This window comes from Leopardus geoffroyi, chromosome A3 (genome assembly GCF_018350155.1).
Source record: "Leopardus geoffroyi isolate Oge1 chromosome A3, O.geoffroyi_Oge1_pat1.0, whole genome shotgun sequence".
NCBI classification, from domain to species: Eukaryota; Metazoa; Chordata; class Mammalia; order Carnivora; family Felidae; genus Leopardus; species Leopardus geoffroyi.
Genome location: NC_059336.1, coordinates 55,350,809 through 55,363,957, shown reverse-complemented (window position 1 = coordinate 55,363,957; position 13,149 = coordinate 55,350,809). Strand labels below are relative to the sequence as shown.

At 39.9% G+C, this 13,149-nt stretch overlaps 1 protein-coding gene across 1 annotated transcript in view; it reads left to right on the top strand.

Annotated features, from left to right (window-relative positions):
- MRPS9 (mitochondrial ribosomal protein S9) overlaps positions 1–13,149 on the top strand; it is a 65,657-nt gene that overhangs the window by 21,678 nt on the left and 30,830 nt on the right. Inside the window, exons 3-4 of the mRNA XM_045445559.1 lie at positions 10,835–10,897; positions 10,983–11,013. Of these exons, the coding sequence (XP_045301515.1) occupies positions 10,835–10,897; positions 10,983–11,013 (94 nt within the window). The remainder of the gene's footprint in view (positions 1–10,834; positions 10,898–10,982; positions 11,014–13,149) is intronic.

Below are 13,149 nucleotides of genomic sequence, written 5' to 3'. Positions count from 1 at the left end.
TACAGGGGACCCCGGGTGCCTCATTCGCTTGAGTGTCTACTCACTTGAGTGTCCACCTGATTTAGCTCAGGTCACGATCTCACGGTTTGTGAGTTCGAGTCCTACATTGGGCTCTGCACTGAGAGTGCAGAGCCTGCTTGGAATTCTCTCTCTCTGCCCCTCCCCTACTTGCATGTTCTCTCTCTCTCTCTCTCAAAATAAACTTAAAAAATACTTTAAAAAAAGATTACAGTTGTGGATTTGCAAAATAAAAAGAGGTATATATGTTATAAAATTTTCTGAATAAAAATAATTCTTGTCACTTTTAATATTTACTTAAAAGTTACATTATTTAGAAGTTTATTGTTAAAGCTACAGCACTGTATATTGGCTAGCATTTTTTTGTGTGTGTGCAAAATTACTTTGCTGTATTTAATGCTCAATCTTGGTATTGTATTGATGTGAAAAAAATTTTTAGTTTGTGAAATAACAAATTAACTAGAAAGAAGTTAGTCATGGGCAAAGTAGATTTTCTGCATTTCGAGATAGTTTAATTTTTGCCTACTATTTTAAGTTCTTTTGAAAAGGAAGAAACCACTCGTTGCACTTCCCCACTGAACCACTATGATGCTACTTTACCTCCAGCAGATCTGAGAGGGTCGGTCCCCTCTCACAGTCAGTAGTGTATACGGTCACTTGCTGGAAATACTTAAATGCTATGCTGAATGTTTTGAAAATCTGTCTTAATCCTGTGGTTCTCAACTCCTGTTCCTTAAACCTTTCACAGATTACTGCCAAATGTTGATCACCGTGTAAAAAATATTTTGGTCTATAACCGTACGGTTACCATGAGGAGGATTGAACTGTCAGATTGAACAGTGAGCCGAGTGGGTTCTGTATTCAATGTGAAACAGTTCCAACTTGGCCAAGAGAAGACTGTGTACGGAGACTGTAAAGAAATAAGCCCCCAGCGTGTAACGGAGGCAGGGCTGCATCCGTTTTCGTTAGTGACCCAAGGCAAAAGGCTGGTTCAGTGACATTGTAACACATTGTTATGCTAGAGTAGACAGTGGGTTACGGTTATTTCAAAATCATGCTGTCAGCACCCAAAGAAGTTGAGGACCACTGGTATTTGCATTTCCCTTTTTGAATTAAGTAGTATCACTTACCAGTTTTAAGTTGGAGACATTTCGGTTGTGTTAAACGTTATGGATACAGAATTGCACTTGCATTTACTAATGTCTTTATTTGGGAATTAAAAGTTAAGTTCTACATTACTGTAGCATTTCAGGAAAAAAGCCAGCAAATTGATATATAACACTGCTGAAGTCTACCAATTACTTTTTAATTGGTATTATAGACCTCATTCTGAAACCAGAATGTTTTATTCTCCTAAGTGTGAATATGCTGTATGAAGTTTCTCTAATTGATTTGCTGTGCCCATTCCATTTGATGTATCATTTTTCACAATATTTCATAATTTGTGCTCACTTCTAATGAACAGAGTCGTTAGGACAGGCATGTCTAAGTACAACTGACAGCTAACATTAGGTGCCAGATGCAGTTTATAAAGCTATGTAGAACTGTAGAGAACAGTTTAAATAAATTAGCACCTGTACATTAGTCTCACTTGCTGGTAATTTATAAGCGAATCAGTAGAGATGACATTTAGGTAAGTCATTGATCAAGTTAACAGCTGCAAACCCACTGCCCAGCTGGGATACCTAATTAATAGAGATTGCATTCCTGACCCGGTGCTCCTCCTGGGTTGAGCCTGCAGTCCTTTTATACTTTGATTTAAGCCTAAGAATGTAGCTAAATACTTCGCCTTCGTTTTAGAGAACGCTTGAATTACCCAGTATTCTAGTTAGACACCTAGAAATGTAGGAAACATTTACGAGATGAGAATTACCTTACTCCGTGACTTATGTGGATGAATTTTTTTTTAATTTACATTCTTTATTTTTGACAGTATTTTTTTGTTTTAGATTCAGGTAAACCATGCTGTCGTCCAATAAATATTTTTAAATCTTTATTTTATTTCGAGGGGGAGGGCGGAAAGGCGGGGGGGGAGAGAGAGAGAGTGAGAGAGAATCCTAAGCAGGCTCTGCACTGTCAGCGCAGAGCCCGATCTCACAAACCGTGAGGTCATGAGCTGAGCCGAAATCAAGAGTTGACTTAATCGATGGAGCCACTTAGGTGCCTCTAAACTTTTAAAGGTTTCTGTACTTATCATTAAATGTATGCTCCACTTTTTTTATTTCCAAAAGAAGCAGGATTTTTGTGGTTTGTTTTTTTGTTTTTGTGACAACCAACTATTGAACCTACATCATGTATATAACATTGTTTTCAAATTTGACGTAACACCTAAGATTTAAAATACCTAAGAACTTTGCCAAGTTGAATTCCAGAACTTAATATAGGAAATGTTAATCTAGAACTTAATTATAAGAAAATACTTTTTTTCCCCCTATCCCTATGGCTCAGAGTTTCTTCTGAGTGAACTTAAGTCTGAAAGATTAAGTCATCAGCAACCTTAAATCAGAGTCAGGCAATGATTTGGCATCTACTTCAGGTGTATAATCGTAGACATTGATGATGTTTGCACACGAGTGTCAACTACAAGCTACACCCAGAATCTGGTTCCTACTAAGAAAAGGTTCTCTTGAAACCCAAATGCTAGCCTAAGACAAGTACCGATGTTGAGCTAGTAATATTGTTTTCAAGCTTCTTGAAGGAAATTGATCCCCTACAGTTGGCCTTTCCACAACACAGGGTTCAGGGGTGCCAACCCCCTGTAGAGTCGAAAATCCTCAGAGAACTTCTGACTCCCCTCAATGTCACTTAGCTACTTATTAATGGCCTCCTGTTGACCAGAAGCTCTATCGATACCTTGTATCGATACAGTTGATTAGCACATACCTTGTATGTTGTGCGTATTATACACTATGCAGTTACAATAAAGCAAACTGGAAAAAAGAGAGTGTTAAGACAATCGCAAGGAAAATACATTTACAAGTACTGCACTGTGTTTATCAGAACAAAACTCCGTGCATACCAGGGACTCACAGGAATTGAAACCTGTGTCGTTCACTGGTCAAATGCATATATTTCTGTTTTTTGTTTCTGTGGAAGAATTGGCTGTTTCTTAGTTTATGTAATAGTTTTTTATGTAGATTGCTTAGAAGTGAAACAATGCTTATTTCAGATGATTAGGAAACTTCCGTTAATTCTACTGTAGTTGATACATGTGGTCCAAGTGGGCTAAGCCACAATTCAGAAGTGAACTGCTAGTTCTCCTCTAATTTTAAGATACTTGAGGTCCTAGGCCATGTCCTGCTGGTGCTTTTTCTCTAGTGCCCAGTAAGTGCCACACATGTGCCAGGAACCCTGGAACATTACAGGGGACGAGTTTACATTAGCAGAGAGTCAAATATTTCTCTCACCGCCTTCCTTCACTGATTTTCTGGTTGACTTAACCTCACCTATCTTAATATTTCAATTCTCCGTTTTTTTTATCATGCTAATATAGATACTTCTGAATAACATCAGGAAAACTTTTTAAAAAAAGTATTTTAACACTTTCTTTGCCTTTGTTTCTCATTTTCGTTTCTCGTACTTCTAAAACTTTCCCAACCAAATCTTTACCTTAATTTAAAATTAAAAGAAATTTTTTTAATGTGTATTCATTTTTGAAAGATAGAGAGACAGAGGACAAGCAGGGATGGGGAGGAGAGAGAGGGAGACCTAGAATCTGAAGCAGGCTCCAGGCTCTGAGCTGTCAGCACAGAGCCCGACGCAGGGCTCGAACTCCCGACCCGCGAGATCATGACCTGAGCCAAAGTCAGGTGCTCAACTGACTGAGCCACGCTGGCGCCCCACCTTAATTCAAAATTTTGTGTGAAAAAGCCCTTCTGCCCCTAACCATTCTTGCTGCTGCTTCTTTGTTATACTTATTTGAAATACGGTCCTTAGCCTTATGTTGAATTAGGAATAGTATTGTTAGGTATTGTGCATTTTGGGAAGCCCCGAGGACTCAAGGCATGAGCCCGTGGAAGACTTTATCTTCTATGAGATGTTTTTCAGGTGCGGGGCAGAGGCTGTCGTTGTAAGGAGTGAGGGTGAAGCTGTATGCCATCTGCAGGGAGAGCTTGGGGAAGTCTCTCGAGCCTGTGGCTTTGGAGAGAAACTGATTGAGGAAGCCAAAGGGGCAAATTAGTGGCGGTATGGAGAGAGGTGGAGAGGTAGATGCCGTATTTGGAAGGGCTTGCACAAGTCCCTTTCTGCTAAAGTGTCAGGTCCCCGTGCCCTAACAGACCCCCGTAGGGGTTTGGGATGTGCCTGCCTGGTCCTGATTACACACAAGTCATCCTGGTCAAGGAAGGTGAAATCTTATCCCTGGGTAAGGAGACAGTCTGAAAGGCAGGAAGCAGGAAAGCTGTCGTGTTCCCTGGTGGGTCTCGCTCCCGTTGCAGGGGCCAGTACCCTTACAGCTGATGGAAGAGCTTCTGTAACGAGACGGCAGTGACTTGGGTGACACCGTGCTCGGAGGTTGGTGCTGGCACAGCAGACTGCAGCACACACGCACGGTCTCATTCTTTGCAAACGTGCACAGTGTCCAGGAGCTGTGTCACTACCAGCAGCGGTAGAGAAAGCTGATGGGTGCCTGCCTCCCCTCACCATTTCTGCCTTTAAGGTGGCGGTGGGGACCTGGACTGAATGCGCTGCAGACGCTGGGAGAGGGTTCCCTGGAGGGCATGTTGCAGACGAGGCTCTGTCCTCATGGGCTCTGGAGGATGACCTTGTTCCATCAGGTGGGCATTACGAGGCCACAAGAAAGAAGGGGATGCTTGTCATTTTGGTTGTTTTTTTCTTCCTTTTGCTTTGTTCCTAGGAGGAAAGAGGTGCAAAACAAGCAGGAGTTTTCAGTGTTGGTCACAACTCACTATTTACATCTTTTTCTTTCCAGTAGCAAGTTAAGATTAACTGGAAAGGAACAAACGGGGGTGGCAGGAGCCGCCAACTGTAATAAGGGCCCCTGAATTAATAAACATTACAAGAGGACTAATTGGGTATCTGTGGAGTCTTGTGATATTACTTTCATTTTCACCCCACATGAGTGTTCGTGTGTGTATGTATATGCCTAGGTTTTCCTGCCACTTACTGTATATAAATGTTTCTGCCTCCTGTCTCCAGCATTCAAATTCAGGCAGAAATGGGGTATAGAATCCAAGTTCTGAGACACAGTTAAGTTAAAGTCATTCTGGTTAGTAGCAGAGGGCCTCAGTGATATCAAGAGAAATGTCAGGAAATTGGACTTTCCACAGCTTTCCCTGATGCTGAGTTCCCCATCCAAGCCCCCAAGGAATCAAATCACAGATCCAGAGTATTAAAATGCCCTCACCTCACAGAAGAGAAAACTAGGAATGGCTATCAAGTTCATTAAAATGAACTAACATTAAAGTTTAGTTCCTCAGTCACACTTGCCACGTGTCAAGTGCATCATGGCCGCGTGGGCTACTGGCTGTCGTATCAGCCAGCACAGATTATAGAATATTTCCATTATCGGAGAGACTTCCTTTGGACTGTGTTGACCAGAAGATTGCTCTGTCATTTCCCCCCAAGTGAGAATTTGTATTTTTTGCCTTGTCTTATTTGAAAGAAAGAGAACACTTTGGAAGTATAAGTAATATCATTCTGTGATTTCATTTTATTTTGTCTTTCAGTAAAACAATTCAAAATACCTGAAATATTGGTTTTGAAAACAGTTCAAAAATACACTGAAAGAATCAATAGAAATTTAGAAGTGTAGACAATAGTTGCTTATATCTGACTGAAACAGCAGTTGCTTATATCGGACAATAGTTGCTTCTATCTGAACTGAAAACAATTTCAGTTCAATTGTAAAAGAATAAGATTCATCACTTGTATGTGTGTATGTATCTGTGTACACACACACACACACACACACATCTATGTATTTATGTAGGTATATTAAACATGGGGGTAGAAACCAGAACTGAAAAAGTGAAATATTCTAGGCTAATAGCAATAGCAGTAAACATGAATTTGTATACTTTTTCTTGTGAAAATTTCAGTCATACAGAAAAGGAGACATCATTGTACGATGCATACCCGATGACCGTCACCTAGTTTAAATAACTTGACATTTTGCCATATTTACTTCACCTTCATATTTTGTGGCTGAACTACTTTTTTTTTTTTTTTTTTTTTAATTTTTTTTTTTTCAACGTTTATTTATTTTTGGGACAGAGAGAGACAGAGCATGAACGGGGGAGGGGCAGAGAGAGAGGGAGACACAGAATCGGAAACAGGCTCCAGGCTCTGAGCCATCAGCCCAGAGCCCGACGCGGGGCTCGAACTCACGGACCGCGAGATCGTGACCTGGCTGAAGTCGGACGCTTGACCGACTGCGCCACCCAGGCGCCCCTGAACTACTTTCTCTTAAAGTCAATTACAAACATTAGGGTACTTTAGCCCTTCATGCATGAGTGCATATCTCCAAAAAATTGGGATGTTTTCCTGTACAACCACAATACCATTATCACGTTTAACAAAATTAATTTGAATATAGTCTGTAGCAGGGTGTGAGAACATTTATATATTAATCTGTATTTCAGTTTCCCCAATTGTCTATAAAATGTTCTATTTTCTAGTTGATTCACTTGAGGACTCTGCAGTCAATTTGGTTCTTGATTTATCCCTTGAGTACAGTATTACCCTTCTGTCTGTGGTTTTGCTTTCTGTGGTTCCAGTGATCTGTGGTGAGTCCCAGTCCAGAAGCACATGATCCTCTCTCTGCCATATCAGAAGGTCGTTAGTAGCCTAATACTACGTTACAGTGTCTACATCACTCACCTCACTTCATCCCATCGTGTAGGTATTTTATCATCTCAGACTATATTATCACCTAATATAATAATATGGTGAGGAATTATGAATTAGTAAATATGTGTTAATTTGCTTTTAGCTGAGATTTTTTTTTAAGACAGTGCTACTTTTCCTCATCCTTTCAGGAAACTGCAGAGTATTTCTAGCAGATTCTTTATTGGCTTGCTTTTATTTTTTTAAAACTGAGATTGCCTGTAAGACGTAGACGCCCCTTGCAGTCAACACTTTATTTTCAAGTTCTGCCAATTAACTTCCTCGTGACTTATCTGAGTCTTAGTTTTCATGAGAAATCCAGCGGTGGGATGGAATTCTTTACATTTTCATTCTCTTCTTGGACTCCTAAGTTAATGGTAAGTTTTATATTTGAAAATGATGCCAGTAACAGCTTGAACCGAATTTGAAAGTTGGTTGGATTTCCCCCCTGTAATTATGGAGTGCTCACCCCCAGCTGAAGAGCTGTCCTTTAGTCCTCCCCACTAATACTCTCCCCCAGGCCTGGAGTCAGTAGCCCCTTGGCCAAGATGTCTGACCAGCCTTGTGTCCGACTGTGGGAACCAGGCCTGAAGTCTAGGTGGCCCACAGGTGCTGTAGGCTCTTGGTGGCCCTGCTGAGACCGGTTAGATTTGGAAAGATCTGGCTGACTTATTTTTTAATTTTTAACATTTTCCTCAGTTTTTTATTTTGACATTTTTCAAATTTCCAGGAAATTTGAATATTCAACGAATACAAACATGCACATACATATATACGTATACTTTTCACATAGATTTGCCAGTTAACGTTTTACCACATTCCCTTTCTCTCTGTACATTAAAGCTTTTTTTGAATAAGCCATTGAAAATGCAGATATAACACTTAACCCCTAAATGGTTCAGCATGTACCGCTAAATACATACAACCTTTATACCATTGTTTCCACAATACCACTATTGTACCTAAATGCAATTATAATAATTCTATAATGTCATGCATTATATAGTCTATACTTAAATTTTCTCAATTTTCTCCCAAATGCCTTTATAGCCAGCTAGTTTTGTAGAACTCAGACCATTTGTCTTCTACAGTTATCCCACATTCTGGCTTTCTACTTCCTTGTGATTAGATTTAGAGTATATACAGATAGTTCTCCCATGATATTGTGTACTTCTTGTTCCCTCACACCGGGAGGCACATCGTGAGTTTGTCCCACTATTGATTGTATATCTTATCCCTTGGTTAAAACTAGTAACCGCTAGACCTCTTTATTGTAAAAGGAACTTCTTCCCCGCCTTGTAACTGGCAGGTAATCTCTAGGGTGATACTTTGGATTCATTTGAATATTCCATTCCCCAGTAACCTTTCATCCAATGATTTTAGCATCCACTGGTGATCCTTGGCTGAAATTGGTGATTACCTTGACAGTTATAAAACAATGATTTTCTACTTCCGCCATTCCTTCTATTTTTATTTAACTGGTATTCTTTCATACAGAGGCTTTCCTTTTCTCCTCGCCCCCTACTTCAGAACTCCGGAAAAAAGAGAAAGCCAGTGAGCTTGTGTGTGTGTGTGTGTGTGTGTGTGTGTGTGTGTGTTCACAAGCACACTCTTCAACATGTACATATCGAGCATGTACAAGGCATAGTCATTGTTCTTTTTGATGTTCGCGATGTCCCAGGTATGGCCAGTGGGAGCTCCTTGAAGCTGGCTTCTCTGTCTTTTTGAGCACTTCCTTGTTTTCTGGCATAGGAAAGTGTCTCAGGCTTATTTTATACTTTTCCTGCCTAAGGCCTAACCATTTCTCTGCCATACGCTGTTCCTTGTACTAAGAAATTGTATTTAGAAACTAAGATCTGGATGCTAGGGGCCACGCATTGTTCCTAGAGTTTCATTGCTTCTATGCACTTTCAGGGGACACAACTAAAAACTAGTATCTTTTAAATATTAGAGGAATAATGTAGGAAATAATATTTTTTAAAGATCATGAGTGTATTGATTTGTCTCATTCAAACTGACATTTCTTTTATATTTGTATCTCCTCTACAGTAAAATTTTGGTCACTCTAAAATTAATATATGTATTTACTTTATGCTATGTAAGATACACATAATATTTCAGAGTTTTAGTATTAATATTCCTGATGCTAAGCCTTCCAAATAAAGTTGGGGATTTCTTTGCAATTGTTTTTGTCATTAGAAGTTAGGTTTATTGGTTTATGTCTGCATTAAGTTTTAGAGTTTGTTTTGAAAATTTTAGTCTTTAATGTGTATGACATATTCACGCTTCAGAGGACTCGTCCCCATGCCCCTCACCTGCTGCTGCCCACCCCTTAATAGATGATGGTTTTTTTTAGTTTCCACTTTACCTTTCCGTGTGGAAAGAAGCCGATGTATATCCCCCCCCCCATTCATATGTGTATTATCTTATTTCTTTTTCTTACACCAGAGGTCACACTCTAAGTACATTTCTTTTGCATCTTGCTTTTACCTGTCTTTTTTTTTTTTATGGCTCGAGTGCTTGATGGCAAGGGTGTGCCATCATTTATGCAACCAACCTTGGCGGGGGGTGGGGGGGCGGTGCTGAGTGTTTCTCATATTTTATTGTTATAAATCCATGAATAAGCTGTATGTTGGTTTTGCCTGTGGGGGTGTAGCTTGTAAAGGAATTCACCATGTTTTTTCTTCTAGTACTTGTTTGATTTGATTCTCTGTGTTTAGCCGTCTGACTCATTTGAAGTTTATTCTTGTGTATGCTGTCGGGTTTGCATCCACTTTTATCATTTTCCAAATGGCAGTCAGTTCTCTCAACATCACTTATTAAAAAGTCCACCTTTTCTCCTTCAGAGAAGGAAGGCAGAGGAGTCTCTGGTTTTGGAAAGAAAAAAAGTTCACAAAATGAGCCCTCTGATGTTTGATCTAAGAGTGTCTTCAGTGTCGGTTTTATTGCCAAGAGGCCGAATGGGAGAATGAAGCTCGACCCAGAGTCACAGACGGGCTCCCTAATATAATGGAATTTACAAGCCCCAAATTACAGGCCCCTACTTTCGGGGGCAGAATCTGGTCTAGCACATTTCCTGTGAGGGTGGGCAGAGAGGCCCATCGTGAGAACAGCCTCTCTAAAAGAGCAGCACTGTGTTTCCATGAGCTGCCAGTTCATTTAGAGTTTATATACAGAGCTAATGAGATCCAAGGCCACAGACTTCTCATCCGACACCCTTCAACAGAAATGACAATGCACGTGGTTTGCTTTTCATTGTGAGGAGCGGTGTTGGAGAAGAAGACGCTGGAATGAATGGCTTACGCAGTTGTCAAGGTGGCGGCGTACGAGGAGGCGAGGGGCATTTGGAAACGTGGGGGTGAGATTTGTCACAGGCACCGGGGATGTTACTGGCACAGGTTGTGGAGAAGGGCCGGGGTGCTGAGTGACCTGCAGTCCAGGGGAAGGGGAGGGCTGCCTGCACCAGAGCTGTCCCACTCAAAATGCCAGTAGCATCCCCATTGAGAAACAGACATTTAGGAGAACTTGGCTGGAAAAAATGTAGCTTAAAAGCCTCTCACAACTTCTAGGAAGAGTTCAAAGAGTGTCAGAAAACGTCGGGGCTGTCACGGTGGATGAGACTTAGAGCCTGCTCTTTTCGGTGTTCGGTCTTTGATATTTGCACCGCCAGCGGGGAGTTCGAAGGGGTGCTCTTGAGCACAGAGGTTGTAGACGAGTGCCTCTCGTTTGCTTTCAAAAAAGAGAAGCTTGCGGTATCACCTCCGTGTTTCAAAGTTGTTAATAACCAGTTTAATAGTTACAAATTATTTTCTTTGGGGGGATGTGGATGTGGTGATTTTACTATCCCATTGAAAAGATTATGAGATGAGATAACGTGTATGAAACTCTTAGTTTGCAATCTGGCATGTAGTAAGCACTCAGTCACTTGTGTTTATGTTAACTGTTAATGAACCTTTGTGTGTCTTTTCAGAGAGCTATTGCTTACCTTTTTCCAAGTGGTTTGTTTGAGAAGCAAGCCAGGCCAATAATGAAGGTAGTTATCTTAATATTTTTTAAAAATTTCACTTCAGTTTCTATGTTACAGTAATTTATCTAATGCACTTTAATTTATTTTACAGCATCCTGAACAGATTTTTCCAAAACAGAGAGGTAAGTTGGCTCAAGAATGAATGAACAGCTCTTCCTGTGCTGCAGTGTTACGTTGCGTATCTGCAGCCGCTCGCACATGGTGGAGATGCGCTCCTGTGTCATGGCCATTGTGAAGTCAGCCAGTGATATTTTATACCTAATGAGAAATGACTGCAATTTACAAGCTGTTTTCTTAAAGTAAGTTCTATTACAATCAGGTCAGGTTAGAGTTCATGCCTATACTAATGTCATACTAATCTATTTGCATTCTAATACGCTTTTTTGAGGAAGAGTGTGGAACAGATCTGCTGAAGCCTAATGCAGTTTTTTTTTTTTACTTGAAAATTTAAAATTTTTGTTCATTTTGGAAGCATATTTTCACTGAATATAGATCCTCCCCCCCCCCCACCTTTGATCTTTCCTTACTTTATTGATATAATTCCATTGTCTTTTGTCTTGCATTGTTTCTGATGAGCAGTTAGCCATCATTCTTGCCTGGCCCTCTGTTTTCTCTGGCTTCTTTTAAGCTTTTCTCTTTATTTTTTAAATGTGTAAAATTAAATCTTGAAGAAGACATACAAACCAGGAAATCATGTATTTACTGTTGTCTAATTTACATTAAAAGCCTGTTCCCTAGTGTGGACTGGTGTAGTTGTCAGTTAATTTAAAAAGTACTAAAGCCAGAAATCACTTCTTAAAAACACTTGCTATAAATTTACATTTATTCATCAATCTTTTCCTATAACCCTAGAGGGTATTTTTCTTTGAGTAGGTATCTGTTTCTCCCTGTTTCTCTGGCATAACCCTGCTGTCGTTGACGTATCATCAAAGTGTTTTAGGTTTGGTTTCCTCACGGTGGAGCACAGAACTTAGACTTTCCAAGAAATCTGAGTGCAAAATATTTCTTCACTTCTGCAGACTTTTTCTCTAACCACACTGAAGATGGACAAACTTGGTTTTTTGGTAACCTGCCTTTCAGTTTTTCTAAAGCATTCAACTTCGTTTTCATAGATGCGAAAACTGTCTTTTCTGTTTCCACTCATATTTCATCCGTTTATGTAATACTTAACTCACATAACTACAGAAGGAGGTACAATTGTAATAAACGGGTTTGGGAACGAACACAACTGACTCTTAGTAAGCATGTAACTCGGCAGCAAAAATGTGCCCGGTAGAGAAGAGCCCAGTAGCCGCAGATGCTCGATGTGCAGGCAGCATTCATTACTCAGTATCTAATTAGAGCTGATTAAGTAGAGATTGGTAGGAGAGCAGATATTTCTATAAAAAATGTATTTGCGTTGCCTTGATACTTCTGCTAAGTCTTAACCTGTGTGCAGAGCCAGGCCTTCTTTCATTCTGCTGCTTCCCTTCTCTCTTCGAAATGAGAACTTGTATTTTGAATCCCGTTACAAGTATTAGGGGTCTTCTTATAAATACATTCTGTCTTTTTATATTTTCTCATTTCTTTGACATGGTTGATTGTAAACTATAACACCAATTCACTTAATAGCTCTTGGAGACATCATACATGAAGGCTGTGTTACAAGTACAGGTCAAATTTAAAGATGCAGCACACTTTAGAAATAAAACTGCATATACAAGGCATACACACCCAAACCTAGTGGTGTTTCTGTAAATGTGTAACTGATTTTTTTTTTTTTCTTATTTTTAGTGGCTTGTCTATTTTTCAACCTCACAGGCTCCTCACTTACGTGTCTTCTTCTCTTTGTTCTGTGTATCTCTACTCTTTGCATCTCTTATGCATCCACCCCTCTGAGGCTGTTTCTTTCAAATCTCACCAGCTTCTCAGTATTAAAAGTTTGTTATTACATCACTTGGAATGCAACACTTGAAACTTCTAGAGATCCCTGCAGAATGCTTGTTATTTTGGAACTGTGTCAGTAGCAGTAGGATTTTATTACACTGCAGTTAACTGTATTTAAACAGGACTCCTTGAGAATTAGCAAATTTCCTTTTGCCACCTACCTACCAGTTTTGCTGTACTTTGTAAACATAGGCAAACTGATTTTTTTATGTTTAAAAATACCAGGGAAATTTCGATTTGACTAGACTATGATGTTTGGAAAGTGCCACCTCTTTATTAAAAGATGGAAGCTTCCGGATTGAGTTAACATAAAAATCCTGCTCTGCTGTTAC